The sequence below is a fragment of the Rattus norvegicus genome, chromosome 17 (genome assembly GCF_021556685.1).
Source record: "Rattus norvegicus strain SHRSP/BbbUtx chromosome 17, alternate assembly SHRSP_T2T, whole genome shotgun sequence".
Lineage (NCBI taxonomy): Eukaryota > Metazoa > Chordata > Mammalia > Rodentia > Muridae > Rattus > Rattus norvegicus.
This window is the reverse complement of record NC_141550.1, coordinates 80,198,082-80,214,330: the sequence shown is the minus strand read 5'-3', so window position 1 is coordinate 80,214,330 and position 16,249 is coordinate 80,198,082. Positions and strand designations below refer to the sequence as shown.

The 16,249-nt window shown below is 48.1% G+C and overlaps 1 protein-coding gene across 7 annotated transcripts in view; it reads left to right on the top strand.

Annotated features, from left to right (window-relative positions):
• Positions 1-2,282: 2,282 nt before the first annotated feature.
• Positions 2,283-16,249, top strand: part of Sephs1 (selenophosphate synthetase 1) — a 28,676-nt gene continuing 14,709 nt past the window's right edge. Inside the window, exons 1-6 of one of the 7 annotated variants that reach the window (XM_087590246.1) lie at positions 2,936-3,343; positions 4,879-4,995; positions 5,178-5,451; positions 10,006-10,109; positions 12,262-12,369; positions 13,401-13,555. In XM_087590246.1, coding sequence (XP_087446372.1) covers positions 5,259-5,451; positions 10,006-10,109; positions 12,262-12,369; positions 13,401-13,555 — 560 coding nt within the window. In that variant the 5' untranslated portion in view covers positions 2,936-3,343; positions 4,879-4,995; positions 5,178-5,258. 7 annotated transcript variants of the gene reach the window in all.

The following is a 16,249-nucleotide window of genomic DNA, read 5'->3' as shown; positions in this document are numbered from 1 at the left end:
AATGTTTCAAGGGTAGTTGGTGAAGTCTTAGTTTAATAAGTCTCAGCATGGTAGTAAAAGCCAGAGGAGCTCCATCTCAGAGGGAGTCAGTGGAACCTGGGGGTGCTAGGGTGTTGGCTCCCTGGAATGGGGTTCCGAGGCCCTTTCAGATGAGCTGCCCGGGAGAGGTTTGCAGAAACGCTGACTAGAGGGAGTTCCATAGCAAAGCAATATACAGAGGAAAGGCATCTTGGGCACAGTAAGATGGGGCGATGGTCCACTGGATTAGCTAGCCTCGAAAGTCTAGTGCTGCCCAGTAAATCAAGGTGTCTATGGCTCCAAGACGCTGCAACCTACACTCAGAGAAGTGTTTTCGAGGCGGAGTGTAGAGCTCAGTGGTGGAACTCTTGGTTAGCATGTCCGGGGTCCTGGGTTCCATGCCCAGAACTTGAGAGAGGCAGAGGATTGTTTCAGAGCTGTTGAAGACCTCCAGCCAGAGGCTCGGGGGAGGAAAAGGTAAGCTTAGAGGTGCATGTATTTCCTTGTGGGCAGTGCTGGGTCCAAGATCTCCCTCTGCGTTAATCCTACCTCTCCCTCAGGCTTAAGGTACCATTTACATGCAAATGACACAAAGATTTGCATTCAAATTCCAAACTGCTTCCCCAGTTACCCAGAGTATTCCTCTGGTACAGAACTCACTTCAACTTGAAGGTTGAAGTCACTGCAAAGCTTGTTAGCTTCCCAGTAGTTCCGGTATCTGCAGCATCAAGCACTAGTCATTCAGTCTCCAAAATTAAAAATTGGAGGATCCACTGTAGTGTGGCTCCTTCTCACATTGGTACGCATTAAACCACACCGAACCCTTCCCCTTGGCTGCTCCCGGATGCTCCCAGTTCACCTAGGCTTAGTACAGTATTGTTAAAACAATACCCCCCTAACCCAGGACACAGTTTCTTCATCACTGCTGAGAAAGAGCATCCTTCCACATTAACAAAGAGCTAAGACTCCTTGGAGTGACGCACTAATCTGGACATGTTTTAAAGGGCCCTGCTGTGTCATCCACATCGAAAAGCTCTTTCCCCCCCTCATTGTGAAATCTTTTGAAACAAAAAAATCACTTTTTTAACTTTAAGTGAAGGACACACACACAAAAAAAAAAAAGTCACATTGTTTAAAATGCAAAATCAAATTTAAAAGGCTGAGAAGGACAAAAGTAACTTAATAACCCTTTCCCTCTGGTTTTGGAGTCCTGGTGGTATCTGGTGAGACAGTTTTGTGTCCTCTCTCCTGACCATTCACAAGAAACTCCGTTTTCATTAACGATAAATCGATGTCCAGAAGTCTGACGCTAAGGAGCCCAGGTGTACTTGTATTCTCCCAAATGTATTGTGGAGAAAAGACACAAAGACAGGAGGCGCCTGTCCAACTGGTCACATTTTGCATCTTAGATCCCAGTCCTAAGAAACTGGCAAGCTGCAATTTCAGGAATGAAAAAGGACATCTGCGTGGTGTGTAAACCTAAGAACAGTCATAAAAGCCCAGTTCGGCTAACACCACCAATTCTGCTCTCAAATAGTTGGGGAAATGGGAACCTAGTCCAAACCAAGTTTGCTCAGTCGAATGGACGCACTCTGTACCGGCAATGCGATACAGAGTCAGAAATCTGAAGTTACTTCATGAAGTGAAACCGCATCACCAATACCAATTTAAGCACACAGGATGAGTCTGCCATATTTACTTGGACAGGGAAGTACGAATGATATAACCGAGTAACATAAACTCCCCCTCCCCAAAATACCTATCAAATATTCAAGAAACTTTCACAGGGCATTTGCATATTTCACTGGGACTCCAATGAAATGCCCAGCTACGCTTAAACAATAGAATGAAGAAAAGATGGGAGTCGCTGAGAATGGAGAGCGGGGTTAAGTTGGGTTTTCAAACGTCTCACTGGGGGCTGAGGTGTCCTTGGCTCCTGCACGCCTCCGCAAACTGTTCCCACCGTCACTGTCTCCCTGCGGCCGAGATCCGGGAGTAGGTATTGCGTCCCGTGGGTGGTGCGGGGATCGCACCGGGCCAGGTTGTGCAAAACCCATTCTGGTCCCTCCTTGTGGGACAGAGGGGTGCGAAAGTAGGTGGCCTCCATCACTCAAGGTTGCTGCCTGTGCTGCTCGCAACTTTTGAAATCAACCCCCCCCCCCCTTTTTTCTGCATCATGCAACGGATGCCACCGTTCCTTGGGTTTGCAACCCCCCACCCCTCCCCCGAGACCAATCATTGCCGCGCTCGGGCCTCTGCACAGCGCCCCCGCCCCCTTCCCGGGCCGCACGCAGCCACCACCACCGCCGCCGCCACCGCCACCAGCAACACGGAGCCGCTCCGGCCACCGGCCCGCCGCCTTAAAGGGAGGTGGCCGCTCTTAAAGGGACCCTCGCGCGCCCGGCCGGCGGGAGCGCGGCGGCCCGGTTCCCGGAGGGCCGCACCCAGCCTAGGCCGAGCTCCACGCGGCGTCCAAGCGCGGGGCCGTGCCGCCGCCACCGGGAGCAGCATTTTTATTCAGGCGACGCTTAAGGGAGCCCGGCGCGCCCGGTGCATTGTGGGAGCGCCGCGGCCCGTTTTCGGGAGGAGGCGGAGGGCGCAAAGCGAGCCGGTAAGCGGCGGGCCTGGCGAGGGGGGGCGAGACAGCAGGCTTAAAGGGGAATATCGGGCCGCAGGCCCGGCGCGGCCGTTGCAAATCCCCCTCCGGGCCGCCCGGGACGGCCGGGAAGCCGTGCACCGGGGCCCTTCGCGCGCCCTGCCTGGAGAGGGGCCGAGCCCAGGGTTTGGTGGGGCCGCTTTAAAAAAGAAGCGCCGCCCGCGCCGCTGCCTCCTCCGCCGTCGCCGCCGCGGCACGCGGGGCCGGGGTTAGGAGGGAGGAGCGGAGGGGGAGGGCGGCGGCGGCCACGCAGGGGTTAATCTTTTCGCCCGCCGACATTTTTGTGTGGCGGCGCGGACGGGGAGCCCGCGCGCGGGGGCGCGGGCGCGCGCTTCGCCTTAGCCGCCCGGTGTCCTGGCGCTGCGCCGTGGGCCTCCCCGCCCCCACTCGGCCCTCGCGTCCCTCCGGTCCCCGCCTGCGACGGTCACCGCGGCCGCGGCGACGCCGAGGCCTGTAGTGCGGCATAGCCCTGCGGGCGGCTTGCCCGCGGCGCGGTACAAAGAACGCGGCCCGCGCCCGCAGTGCCTTTAAAGGCGGCAGCCTGAGACTTAAGGTGTCCCCTGAGTGGCATCCTCCGCGCCCGGCCCCATGGAGGGCGCGGGGTCCGGGCGCGCACGCCGCGGCTTCCGGGCCTGGGAGCAAGCGCGGAGCTTGGGGTCTAGCGGGGAGGTGGGTGTGCTACCCCACCGCACCCGGCCGCCGGAGCCCGTCCCGCGCGCGGTAGCGAAGGGGTTAAACGCGGTCTTTAAATATTCATGTCATTGTTTTAAAGGTGTAAACGTGTGACTTCCAGGTCGGACGCGCTCTCCTCTGCCCGAAGCAAACCCCAATTCCATCCTTTCCAGTAGCTTGAGTTTTCTTTTGAGGTCAAGCCCTGTGACTTAGGTCTTCTTAGCACTTGGGAGTATTTGAACTGCTGGGGTTTTTGGATGTAGGGCGTTTTTAAACCTTCCTAACCAGAAAGTGTAGGGAAAATAACGTAAAAGAAAGGGACTCATCAGACTCCCTCTCCTGCCTCCGGGTTGAGGATTGGAGGGAAGCAAATAGACTCCTTATGAAGGGTAGTTTTCTCGTTTTGTACCAGGTAGAGCGAGATGAGGCAGACACTTATTGCGAGGCAGTGTGCTGTTTCAAACCTTTCTTCGGAGTTGAATTGTCATTCGCACTTTTTCCAAACTGTTACATGGCTTCAGAATTCCCATCTCGGAGACTTGCTTGGCTCACACTGCTCTTTAGAGGAGTTCGGTTTCTGTGGATGATGCGTGAAATCCCTGTCTGTAGTTTCCCGCTGAAATCATTGCTCATGTCTTGTTTGTGACGACGGTTTGGATTGCTGCCCAAATTTGGGCTTTGTGAAATTTAGTTTAAATGAGTGATGTGCTTTCTGGGGGATGGAGAACTCTATAAATGGGAATTATGTTCTCAATCATAAATTTTATAGGGGAAACTGACCCTAAAACTTAGGGTGTCTGTAATCCTACGCCCAATAAAGCATCAGTCAGAAAGTTTGTAAACCCCGGGAACACTTACAGAGTTTTGAATTAAGTGGAAGGCTGCAAACAGCGGAGCTTGGGCAGAAATGCAGTGCATGGTACCCAGGACTATACTTGTGATCTCGGGTGATACTGTTTCTTTTTGTAGTGAGTAATGAACAGTATGGCGTTTTGTCAATGGTGTGTATACTGCTTTGTTAGGCAGGATGTTTGCTTTCTAGGAATGTTTAAAAGCATCAGAGAACTTTGCAAGCACTCTCTTGAGCCTTTCTGTGTTTTACAGCCATGAAAAAGCCTTTGAGTTCTTTGCTGTTTTATTTTTAAATATTGTTTGTGCTCTCTGGTTCAGAGGGAGACTTGTTTTTTAAATTAGGATTTTTAGTATCTTTAGAATTTCACAGGAAATAGTGGTAGACACCTTTAATCCCAGCACTCAGGAGGCAAAAGGCAAGTGCATTCTGTGAGGCCAGCCTGGTCTACAGAATGAATTCCAGGACCGTTAAAACTATGTAGAGGGACCCTGTCTCAATTAAAAAAAAAAAATTGCATGAGATGCATTTGTGTCCCCTTTTTACAGTTTCTGGTGGCTGTTTTATTTTTCTCTGTGAGAGAGCAAAAGACAGCCAGATGTTTTTCCAGAGAAGTCACTGTAGCTAGGATCTCTGCTTTCTAAAGCATAGACTATTTAGACTGACACATAGTGACTACCAGTTCTCCTAGCCCGGTGCCCAAGAAGAACTTCAAGAGTTGACTGCCCAAGCGGCAGGTATAACATGAGATTACCCTTGGAGCCACCGTTATAACCACAATCCCACTCTCTGGTCTTCCGTAAGTATTCTTGATGGCATTATCCGTTACTCCAGTTTACCCATAACAAAGTATTTCACTGTGTTCTAGGCAATTCTACCCCTCCAATGTTTCTCTTGAAACATTCATTCACTTGATTCTTGACAAATACCAGTTCAGAGTCTTTTAACAATGACTTCTGTTTATGTTTTGGTGGTACCTAGGTGGATCACAAGTAGAAAGCCCATTGGATCCAGAGAAAGGGAGGGGAGGGGCTGAACTGTGAAGAGTGCGGCCCCAGAACCATGTCTACTCGGGAGTCCTTTAACCCGGAAACTTATGAATTGGACAAGAGCTTCCGGCTAACCAGGTTTACTGAACTGAAAGGCACAGGCTGCAAAGTGCCCCAAGATGTCTTGCAGAAATTGCTGGAATCTTTACAAGAGAACCACTTCCAAGAAGATGAGCAGTTTCTGGGAGCGGTTATGCCACGACTTGGTATGTACTCCATCCCCTAACACCCACAAGTGTGGTCAGCAGCCAGACTTCTCCCATGTCGCTTTGACTCTTCAAGTTCTGTCAGAGGATCTCAGTATCTGATATGACGTTAATGTCACTTGTTTAAAGAAAGAATTTGAAAGCATCAGGGAACGTGGTTGGCAGGTTTGAAATTATAACGTATATTGTGACGTCATTATACTGCAGTAGGACTTTTTTTTTTTTTTACAAGTTTTTGATTAGCTGAGAATAAGCAGAAACCTCCTTTCTGCTTTTCTCTCAAATGGCCTCTAAAATGCTGTGTTCTCTTCATTGCCTTAGTGAAGGTGTTGCCGTAACTGTCTTAAGAACAAGGTTGGAGAGGTGGCTCAGCGGTTAAGAGCACTGACTGCTCTTCCAGAGGTCCTGGGTTCAATTCCCAGCAACCACATGGTGGCTCACAACCATCTGTAATGGATCTGATGCCCTCCTCTGGTGTGTCTGAAGACAGCGACAGTGTACTTATATAGTAAATAAATACATCTTTTTTTTTTTTTTTTTTTTTTTTTTTGGTTCTTTTTTTCGGAGCTGGGGACCGAACCCAGGGCCTTGCGCTTCCTAGGTAAGCGCTCTACCACTGAGCTAAATCCCCAGCCCCCCCCCCCTTTTTTTTTTAAGTACCCTAAGAACAGCTTTAAGTGCTGTGACTAGGGGCCTTTGCAGGACTTGTGGACTGAAAAGTTGTGAGTGGGCCACGTGGACTGGTGTGCACTCAGGAGAGAAGACTGAGGAAGTAGCTCAGTCGGTAAAGTTCAAGGACCTTAGTGTGTGTGCGTGTGTGTGTGTGTGTGTGTGTGTGTGTGTGTGTGAGAGAGAGAGAGAGAGAGAGAGAGAGAGAGAGAGAGAGAGAGAATGTGTGTGGTGCAGTGTTCTTGCAATCCCCATGCTGGAGAGGGAGAAGCAGATGTGTTCCAGGGGCTCTGTGATCAGCCAGCCAACCTAGCTGATTTGCAAATTCCCAAGCCAGGGACAGGCTGCCTCAGAAAAGGTGAACCCTGTCTAAGAACTGGCAGCTGAAGTTGTATTGGCCTGCACGTGCATGTGTACAATGCGTCTGTACCGTACACACCATCTGCACACATGCATATACACATGCATGGATTTGAATTGACCCCAGAGTGTCCAGGAGCCGAGGGCACTGCTGTTTTCTGAGCTCTTCATAGTGTTAGCGGTTCCTTTTTCTCAAACAGAGCTCCTCCCAAATGCTGGGGTTAAAGGAGAGCCCGTACGCATGGCTCTGTGAATGTGTTACTTAAGTGCGACCAAGGCATCCTGGAAGATCTGCGTGATTACTAGCATGTCTTAGTGAGGGTTTCTACTGCGATGGAGAACCTCCAACAGGACACAGTCGGGGAGGAGGGGTTATTCAGCTTACTCCACACGGTAGTGCATCACTGAGAGAAGTCTGAACAGGAGCCTGGAGGCGGGAGCCATTGCAGAGGCCATGACGGGTGCTGCTTCCTGGCTGTTTTCATGGCTTGCTCAGCCTGCTCTCTTACAGAACCCAGGACCCCCAGCCTAGGGATGGCTCCCCCCACAATAGGCAGGCTAGGCCTTCCTGCATCAGTCACTAATTGAGAAAATGCCCTACATCTGCATTTTTTGTTTTTGTTTTGTTTTGTTTTTGAGACAGGATTTCTCTATGTGCCCTGGCTGACCCAGAACTCGCTCTGTAAACCAGGCTGGCCTCCAACTCACAGAGATGCCCCTGCATCTGCCTCCCGAGCGCTGGGGTTAAAGGTGTTGGTGCCACCACTGCTCGGCTATGACTGGATTTTTTTTTAAAGAATTACTCGTTTATTTTACGTGTATGAGTACACTGTAGCTGTCTCCAGACACACTAGAAGGGGACATGGGATCCCATGGTTGTGAGCCGCCATGTGGTTGCTGGGTTGAATTGTGGAAGAGCAGTCAGTGCTCTCAGCTACTGAGCATCTCTCCGGCCCCAGAAAGTGGTGTTTCCTCAAACCAGTCCATTTGTTTTCTATACCTGGAAGGTGTCAATCACGGGTTATTGGTACTGTAGTATTCTTTCTTTCTTTCTTTCATTCATTCATTCATTCATTCATTCATTCATATGTTTTGGGATTTTTGGAACTCCCTCTGTAGACCAGGCAGGTCTTGAACTCTCAGAGCTCTGCCTGCCTCTGCCTCCTGAGCGCTGAGTAAAGGTGGTCACCACCACCACCCAGCACATGTTTTCTATTTGAGACGCTCTAGGCTTCCCTGTAGCATAGCATTAGCTTCTCAGTCTTGCATTTAACCTCTCCTGGAGCCACTTTGCTCTGTTCCTCTACCACAACTATCCTTAGCTTCCTAATTGAAGCTCTAGTTCTTAGTGAGTTCTTAGTGACCCATGTCCGGCTTATCCCTTTTCCTTCCTTACAACTTCAGGGAGAGAGAGAGAGAGAGAGAGAGAGAGAGAGAGAGAGAGAGTGTGTGTGTGTGTGTGTGTGTGTGTGTGTGTGTGTGTGGCATCAAACCCGGGGCTATAAGGATGCTATAAGGTACTGCAGAGCTGTACCCCCAGCCAGCTTCCAATCCCGTAGGTGTATTCCTGACTCCCTCTATCATGAGGCTTACTGGTAATATTCCAGGAAGCTTGCGTGCTCTAGTCAGTCATGTGACCCTGTATGACATACAGTATCATCAGCCTAATTGTGTTGATAGGCCAGCATGGCCCCGTGAGCTCTTCCTGTCAGCCTCATACTCAGGTTTTAAGAGACCATCCTCTACGGGGCTGGAGAGATGGCTCAGCGGTTAAGAGCACCCGACTGCTCTTCCAGAGGTCATGAGTTCAATTCCCAGCAACCACATGGTGGCTCACAACCATCTGTAAAGAGATCTGATGCCCTCTTCTGGTGTATCTGAAGATAGCTACAGTGTACTTATATATAATAAATGAATAAATTAAAAAAAAATTTAAAAAAAAAAAAAAAAAAGAGACCATCCTCTTGCATGTGCCTCCCTAAGCTTGTCCAGTCTGAACTTTATGAGTGGTTCTGGTCCGATTCCACTCACCAAGGTCTCTCCTTTACCTTAGTGCGTCACCGTTGTGGTCTCAGGTACAGCTCTGACCTGCCATGTGTTTATGAAGAAAATCACACTAGAATGCACCCTCACTCATTTGTGAACATGTCCACGGCCGCTTTGGTGACAGTGGAGTGGAAGCCTGAATTAATTACTTACTGTTTGTCGCTTACGGAGAAATTCCTAGTGTGTTCTGGTTTGCTTTTCTATAGCTGCGATGAACACCATAACCAAAAGCAACATGGGGAGGAAAGGGTCTGTGGAAGCTTAGAGCCGCCAAGACTTCCATCAAGGAAACCAAGGAGGGGAATACTGTGTCCTGGCTTGTTCCCCCAGCTTTTTAAAGCAGCACAGGGTACCTGCTCAGGGATGGCATTACCCACAGTGGGCTGGGCCCTCCTATATCAGTTAGTTAGCAACCAAAAGAATGCCCACTAGGCTAGTTCTGTGGAAGTGATTCCTTGGTTGAATGTCGCTCTGCCTGGCTATGTCTAGATTGGTGTCGTGTTGACAATAACGATCATGTCGTCAGCCATAACCTAGGCAGGCTGTCTTCCTCAAGATCCTGAACTTCCAAATTTCCAGCATCAGTTAACCATTTCTATTAAGTCCCACCTTGCCCACTCCAGGGGCATCAGAAGTGATTTTGAAACCGAGTAGCATATAGTACAGTGCTGTCTAAAAGAAATATGATGACCCACAGAAAGCCATCCTAGCTAACGCTGAACTGGTTATTTCTAGGTTCGGTCTTAAAAGATAAGGTGAAAGTAAGATTGGGAAGAAACGAGATGTTGACCTCTGTATCTGGGTGTACACATGTATGATATGCAAAGGTGTAGAAAGTGCTCTGGGGAAACAAAGAATTGAATTACCCAGATCAGATACTGAGTATTTATGGACACACTTGGTTGGGAACTTTGACTCCTGCTTTTCCCCTTACCTCCTCCTACAGGCTACATGTAGTGCTAACTGGCATTTTCTGTATGAGATTATGGTACAAAGACTGTCTAGGAAGTTATAACATCTGGGCAATTAATTTCAAAGTAGCTGTCAATAAAACTGCAACAGTTCCGTCTGTTTCATGCAGAGAAATTCTGAATGAGCCAGCATGGCGAAAGCACCATGCCTTGATAGCACACACACCTTTATTCTCAGCGCTTGGCAGACAGAAGCAGGTGGGTCTCTGAGTTAAGCCTGGTCTACACAGTGAATCTAGGCCGGCCAGGGCATCAATCACAGGGTTCAGGAATGTAAAGTGTTAGAGACTTCAGTAAGGTTTTATGCTGTCTTGCAGTCTTGTTGATTAACAATTAATTCTTGCCTTCCATCCTATGCTGGTCCTGTCCCACAGTAATTTCAGTAACGCTTCCTGACAGCACACGCATAGCTCGGTTGGCAGTGTGGGGTTTTGCCCAAAGTGCTGCTCAGACAGGATTAAACGCTCTTTTCTTTCCTTTTTGGCGCTGGCCATGCCCGTCTTGCCAGGCATTGGGATGGATACTTGCGTCATTCCTCTGAGGCACGGTGGTCTCTCCTTGGTTCAAACCACAGATTACATTTATCCTATCGTGGACGACCCTTACATGATGGTAAGTCTGGTGCTCTCGTAATTGGAGCTGCTGTGTGCACTCAGCTGTGGTTTCGGCTGGCTTTATGTGTGCCTTTGGGTGGGGTTTATGTTTGGCTGTTGTGTTTTTCCACTTTTGCTGTATCCAAGTTATATTACCGTTCCTGATTCCTGCCACCACAGCAGGACTTGTCTCCTCACTTGACACTGCATGAACCAAGTGTCGTGGAGAGATCTGTCTACTGCCTTTGTAGTGTGTAGCATCAGTTTTGACAGAATACTGGGAGTTGGTGGCGTTCTCTGCTTTCTTTCCTTGTACCTGATATTTGTAAAATGTACTGCTCCTTGCTGTTTCTGGCTGGAAATGTTGCTATACTTTGGAATAACACTGATTCTGAATGTTTCCTCCCACAATAGAGGAGCTTAGGAATCGCATCACAATTAGACTTCCTCCAAGGCAGGGTTTCTCTGTGTAGCCCTGGCTGTCCTGGAACTCTGTATGTAGAGCCTCACACTTAGAGACTTGCCTTTCTCTGCCTCCCCAGTGCTGGGACTAAAGGTGTGCACCACCATGCCTGGTTTACTTTACAGTGAACTTCTTGAACCTGTTTTATTCTTTTTTTCTTTTTTTTTTGGTTCTTTTTTTCGGAGCTGGGGACCGAACCCAGGACCTGTTTTATTCTTAAATGGTAGGATAAGCTGGTTAGCAGCTACCCAGCCTCCTACATGCCTACACACCACTGTTCCACTGTGAGATCTAGCATGCCATTCAAGTTGTAGATGACGCAGCAGGGGACAGAGTACGTCCCCATGTAAGCAGGAAGACCCCAGCACCCAAGTAAAAAGCCGAGCGTGGCTGCACACACCTCTAGTACTCATGCCGAGATACAGAGACAGGAGGATTCCAGGCGCTTGCTGGTTGGCCCGTCTACCCGATTGTTGAGCTCCTGGTTCAATAAGAGACCTTGTTTGAAAAGTAAGGTTGAGTGACTGAGGAAGACACCGACGGACACAGACTCTGCCCTCTACATGCATGCGCGTGCTCGTACACAAAGTTCTAGGTGCTGCTCATGCACTGCAGACACGTTTCCAGCAGCCTTTTATTCTGCTTAATCTTTAACCAACTAACTTCTTTACCAACCAAGAGAACAATGAAGAAATTGGAATGTGCCATTTGTTTAAAGAGGTCAGCTCCCTTCCTGGGTCGCAAGGACATTGGGATGAAGCCTCACATATAAGGACTTGGGCCATGGTAGGAAAAGGAAGATTCGGTGCAGTATGAGTAAAGAGGGCATTAGAAGGTGTATTCTCTGTAAAGCAGCACACTTGGCAAAGGCGTTGCCCAGAGTCTACCCTTTCTAGCATCTCTTAGAAGCCCGAGATTCAGCCTCAAGTCCTCGTTGACAAGGCTTGTGGATGTTGACCCTGGGTCTGTAGAAGGCTGCAGAGCTGCCTGGAATCCCCAAGTATATTAATGCAACTGAAAATTACCTGCTGTCTCCATATTGGTTATTCCGTCAGAAGAAAACCTTGTTATTTTTCTCTGCTGTCTATAAAAAGATGACTTAGACAATGACAATTAACCTTTAAACTCTCTTTAGAGCACTAGTCTTCATTACCTCATGCCTATTGCATGTTTGTTAAATTCCCCATAAAGCAATAGAATTTACTGAGAAAAGCGATTTCATTTTTCCTTTAGGCCAGTGTGTTTCTTATTTCTCCTACTTTTGTTTACTATTTACTTCTTTCAACTTGAAGGTGCAAAAGTTTCTTAATCCAACAACATGAAAATTAACCAGCAGAGGCAGCTCTGGTCTGCTGAGTGCCGGTGTCCCAAGGTTACCTTTAAATGACTATCAGGCCTCCCTAGCGCCCTGGTCTCTCCCAGAGCATCAGTGCTAACCGCTTCTCTTCCTGATCCCCCAACCCCAACCCCACCTCCTGCCCCATCTTGAGCCAGGGCTCTGAATCTCAGATGGTAAAGAATGTGAACTCTTTGTTCTGCTCCAGTGGGTGAGCGGGTGGCCTGAGAGTAGGTGAAGGTACCGGCTGACAGCCATGTCCTGGGAGCTGCCCTTCCTGGAGACCCCCAGGGTCTCGGAGGCTGCTGCTTCATAGACTCCATCTTTGGAAAATCCCTGGCTGTGCTTTCTCACATCTCTGCTCTCTCCTAGGGCAGGATAGCGTGTGCCAATGTCCTCAGTGACCTCTATGCGATGGGTGTCACAGAATGTGACAATATGCTAATGCTCCTTGGAGTCAGTAATAAAATGACTGACCGGGTAAGTCACAGGTCCGCTCACTGGTCTTTGGTTTCACTTTATTTTGCATTTACAGACATGGCCTCCAGTATTGCAGCTGTCCACTTTGGGGCATTTATCTGTGAATTAAAATGAGAGTACCTATCCTCTTTTTCTCCCACCTGCTCCTTAACTCTCTTCTGGGTACATAGAAAGCTAAATAGTGTGCGCGCATGTGTGCGGATTAGGCTCTGAGTTCACGGCCCTCAGGTAGGGAGCAGCCTCAGTGGGGGGCAAGACCCTCATGCTTTCCCATCTCTGTCCCTGCCTGGCAGGCTGCTGTCTTTCATGTTCTTGGACCCGGGATGAATTCGTACAGGTTGTTTTTATTTATTTTACTTTATGTGCATGAGTATTTGCCAGTGTGTGTGTGCCTGGAGCTGGAGCTAGAGGTAGTTATGAGCTGCCATGTGGGTGCTGAGAACGAAGCTTCTATCCTGATCTCAACCATTGAGCCGTCTCTCTGGCCCCATTATTTTAGTTGACTTTAACAAGATGTGTTTTTCTTTCAGTATGCCTTCCCCAATCAGTTTGTCAGGATTTACTGCTAGATAACCCAGTTTTCTGTGGTCCTTTTCCCTAGCCGTTTGCACTCTGAGCAGCAGTGTCCGGTTCTCATAGGAAGTCTTCTCCGGGGGTGCATTACGCCGAATCTCTCAGCAACTCTTTCCACTTCTTGGCAGACAGAATCATTTTTTGGGGACAGGGCTATATTCATATGGTCAGCCAAGAGCTGACCTCTGATAGCCACCCGTGTCTGGGCAAGGCCTGTGGGCAAGTGGCATGTTATATACACTCTCTTCCCTGAGTTTTGTTCACTTTGTAACCAGAACACAGTTGACAACGTGCTTGTGTCAGCAAACACTCCCTTGCTTTGTTGCACTCTATGCTGTCTGTCACCTTTTGGTTCTCTAGGGTTTTTTATCTCTTTTTATAACTGCAAATGCAGAAGCATCCTTCCTGGGTTTTGAACAGAACTCATGACTTTTCATCTGTGTCCTTTTAAACTCTAGGAAAGGGATAAAGTGATGCCGCTAATTATACAGGGTTTTAAAGATGCGGCCGAGGAAGCGGGGACCTCTGTAACGGGGGGCCAAACGGTATTGAACCCCTGGATTGTTCTGGGAGGAGTCGCCACAACTGTCTGCCAGCCCAATGAATTTATCATGTAAGTCGGCCTTTGTTCATGTTGGAACCTGCTTCTCTCTCATTCTCTCTAAAAATAAGGTATATTAAGGTGTCGTTCACTTGCTGTACAATTCACCCACTTAGAGCGTGCAATTCAGTGAGCTCAGGCCTTTCCAGAGCAATAGACTGACCAGCGTCCCTTCAACACTTTGATCGCCTTGAGCGGGAACTCTCCCACTGGGGTTATTAGTTGCTTGTCCTTCCAATCTTGATTGGTTTTCCTTTGTATATTAGCTTAGTGTTTTTAAATTCATGCATGCTGTAGCATTTGTCAGTACTTTGATCCTATTCTTGAGCAAATTTAAACTTTGTAAATTTCACATGACAAAAATGTGACATGTTATTTGGCATTTTATTTGTCTATTTTTGGTTTGTTTGTTTTTTGGTTTTTTTTTTTTGTTTTTTTTTTTTAAGATTTATTTATTTATTTTATGTATATGAACACACTGTAGCTGTCTTCAGACATACCAGAAGAGGGTATCAGATCTCATTACAGATGGTTGTGAGCCACCATGTGGTTGCTGGGAATTGAACCCAGGACCTCTGGAAGAGCAGGCAATGCTCTTAACCACTGAGCCATCTCTCCAGCCCCGTTTTTTGTTTTTTTTTAAAACAAGGTATCACTTTGTATCTCGTGCTGATCTCAGACTCATCCTCCTGCCTCAGCCTGCTCACTTCCAAAGCTTTTCCCGTTTGTTTAGTTTCTTGTACCTGGGATTGCGCACAGCTTGTTGTGTCTGCTAAGCAGGTATTGCACCATGGGCTCTACCTCTGTGTCAGCATTTTAAGTCTACAGGTCATTGGTTTTGTGAGTGTAGGCTTGAATGACCACCATCCTGCCCAGTGCCCAGAACATTTGCTTCCCTCCCCCAAGCCTGTCTGCAGGAGCAGACATTTCTAGGTTCCCCTTCCCATGATGCTCTGGAGACCAGTAAGCTGCTCTTTGTCTGTAAGGGTGGCCTGTTCTGAGCACTGGATAAATGGACCATGCTCTGTAGGGCACTTTACCTGGCTTTAATCGCCTCTCCCGTCATCAAATAGTAGCACAAATACTGGGGTGCTTTTTTAAAAAAATTTATTTTTGTTTTGCTTTTTAAAGATTTATTTACTTTATTATATATACATATAGATGTGTGTGTATATATGTATATATACATATATGTGTATATATGTGTATATATGTGTGTGTGTGCATATATATATGTGTACACACACACACACACACACACACACACACACACACACACACACACACACACAGTAGCTGTCAGACACACCAGAAGAGAGCATCAGGTCTCATCACAGATGGTTGTGAGCCACCATGTGGTTTCTGGGAGTTGAGCTCAGGACCTCTGGAAGAGCAGTCTTAACCACTGAGCCACCTCTCCAGTCCCCCTTTGTTCTTGTTTTGTTTTGTTTTAAAGAGTGTGTTTCTCTTTGTCGCCCTGACTGTCCTAGCATTTTTTCCATAGACCAGGCTGGCCTTGAACTCTGCCCCACATCCATGTGCTGGGGTCAAAGTATGCCACCACCTCCAAGCTCCACAGTACTTTTTATGGCCTGATAAGCTGTTGTCTGTATACACGTCGCCCACTGACTGTGGACTTTTCAGTTGCTTTCTCCTGTTTCTGTGAGCCCCCTTCAAGTGCAGCTTTTTTTTTTTTTTTTTTTTTTTTTTATTTATTATATATAAGCCAGAAGAGGGGGATCAGATCTCATTACAGATGGTTGTGAGCCACCATGTGGTTGCTGGGATTTGAACTCAGGACCTTTGGAAGAGCAGACAGTGCTCTAACCACTGAGCCATCTCTCCAGCCCCAGCTTGGTTTTGCTGTTGTGTGTATGTACAGACCCAGGTTCTCCATGTCCCCTCTAGAAGTTGTTTTATGATGTCATTCTGCTCAGAACCAGTATAGTGAGCATAGGTGGCATCGCAGTGTGGCTTTGACTCGTTTTTCTGTCATGACTGGTAATGGGAAGCATCAAGTCTTACAGCTTCCTTTGGGTTGGGAGCATTTCTCTGTATTCTTCGGAGATGGATTTCAACACAGATTGTCACTTTTCATGTTTGATGTTAAGAAAGGCACCCTGTCCTTCATTTATCTGCCTTACATTTGTTGTTTGTTTACTTATGTATGTGGAGGGAAACACCTGCAGAAGCTGATTCTTCTCTCCTAGGGAGTCCTAGGAGACTGAACCCAGGTTCTGAGAGTTGATGGCAAGCACTTTTACCCACTAAGCCATCTGGCTGGCCTGTACTTCAGGTTTTGATTAGTAACTAGTAGGTACTGTGTTAGCCGGGGTCAGAATGTAAACGATGTAAAAGCAGTCTACAGTACAGTGGTCGTGATCTGTGCTGAGGCTCAAGTCTCCCATCACAGGCACCCCCTCCCCCATTAGTTCTGTATATTCGCTATGGACATTTCAATTATGTTTGGTCATTTTGATGATGTCACTGATGTTCCAGGACTAGCCTTAGAGCAGATCATTAGCAGAGGTCTAAGGACCCGAGGTCAGGTGGGGTGTACCAGTAATGCCGGGAACCTCCCTGTGAGAAAGGCTCTGCCAGGTTCCTCTCCACAGCAGTGAACAGACGGGCCACATGCCCTGTGTGCAGGGTGACCGTGGTTTACAGGCTTCATCTTTGCTACTCTGCTTTCTGGGTTTTGCGAGC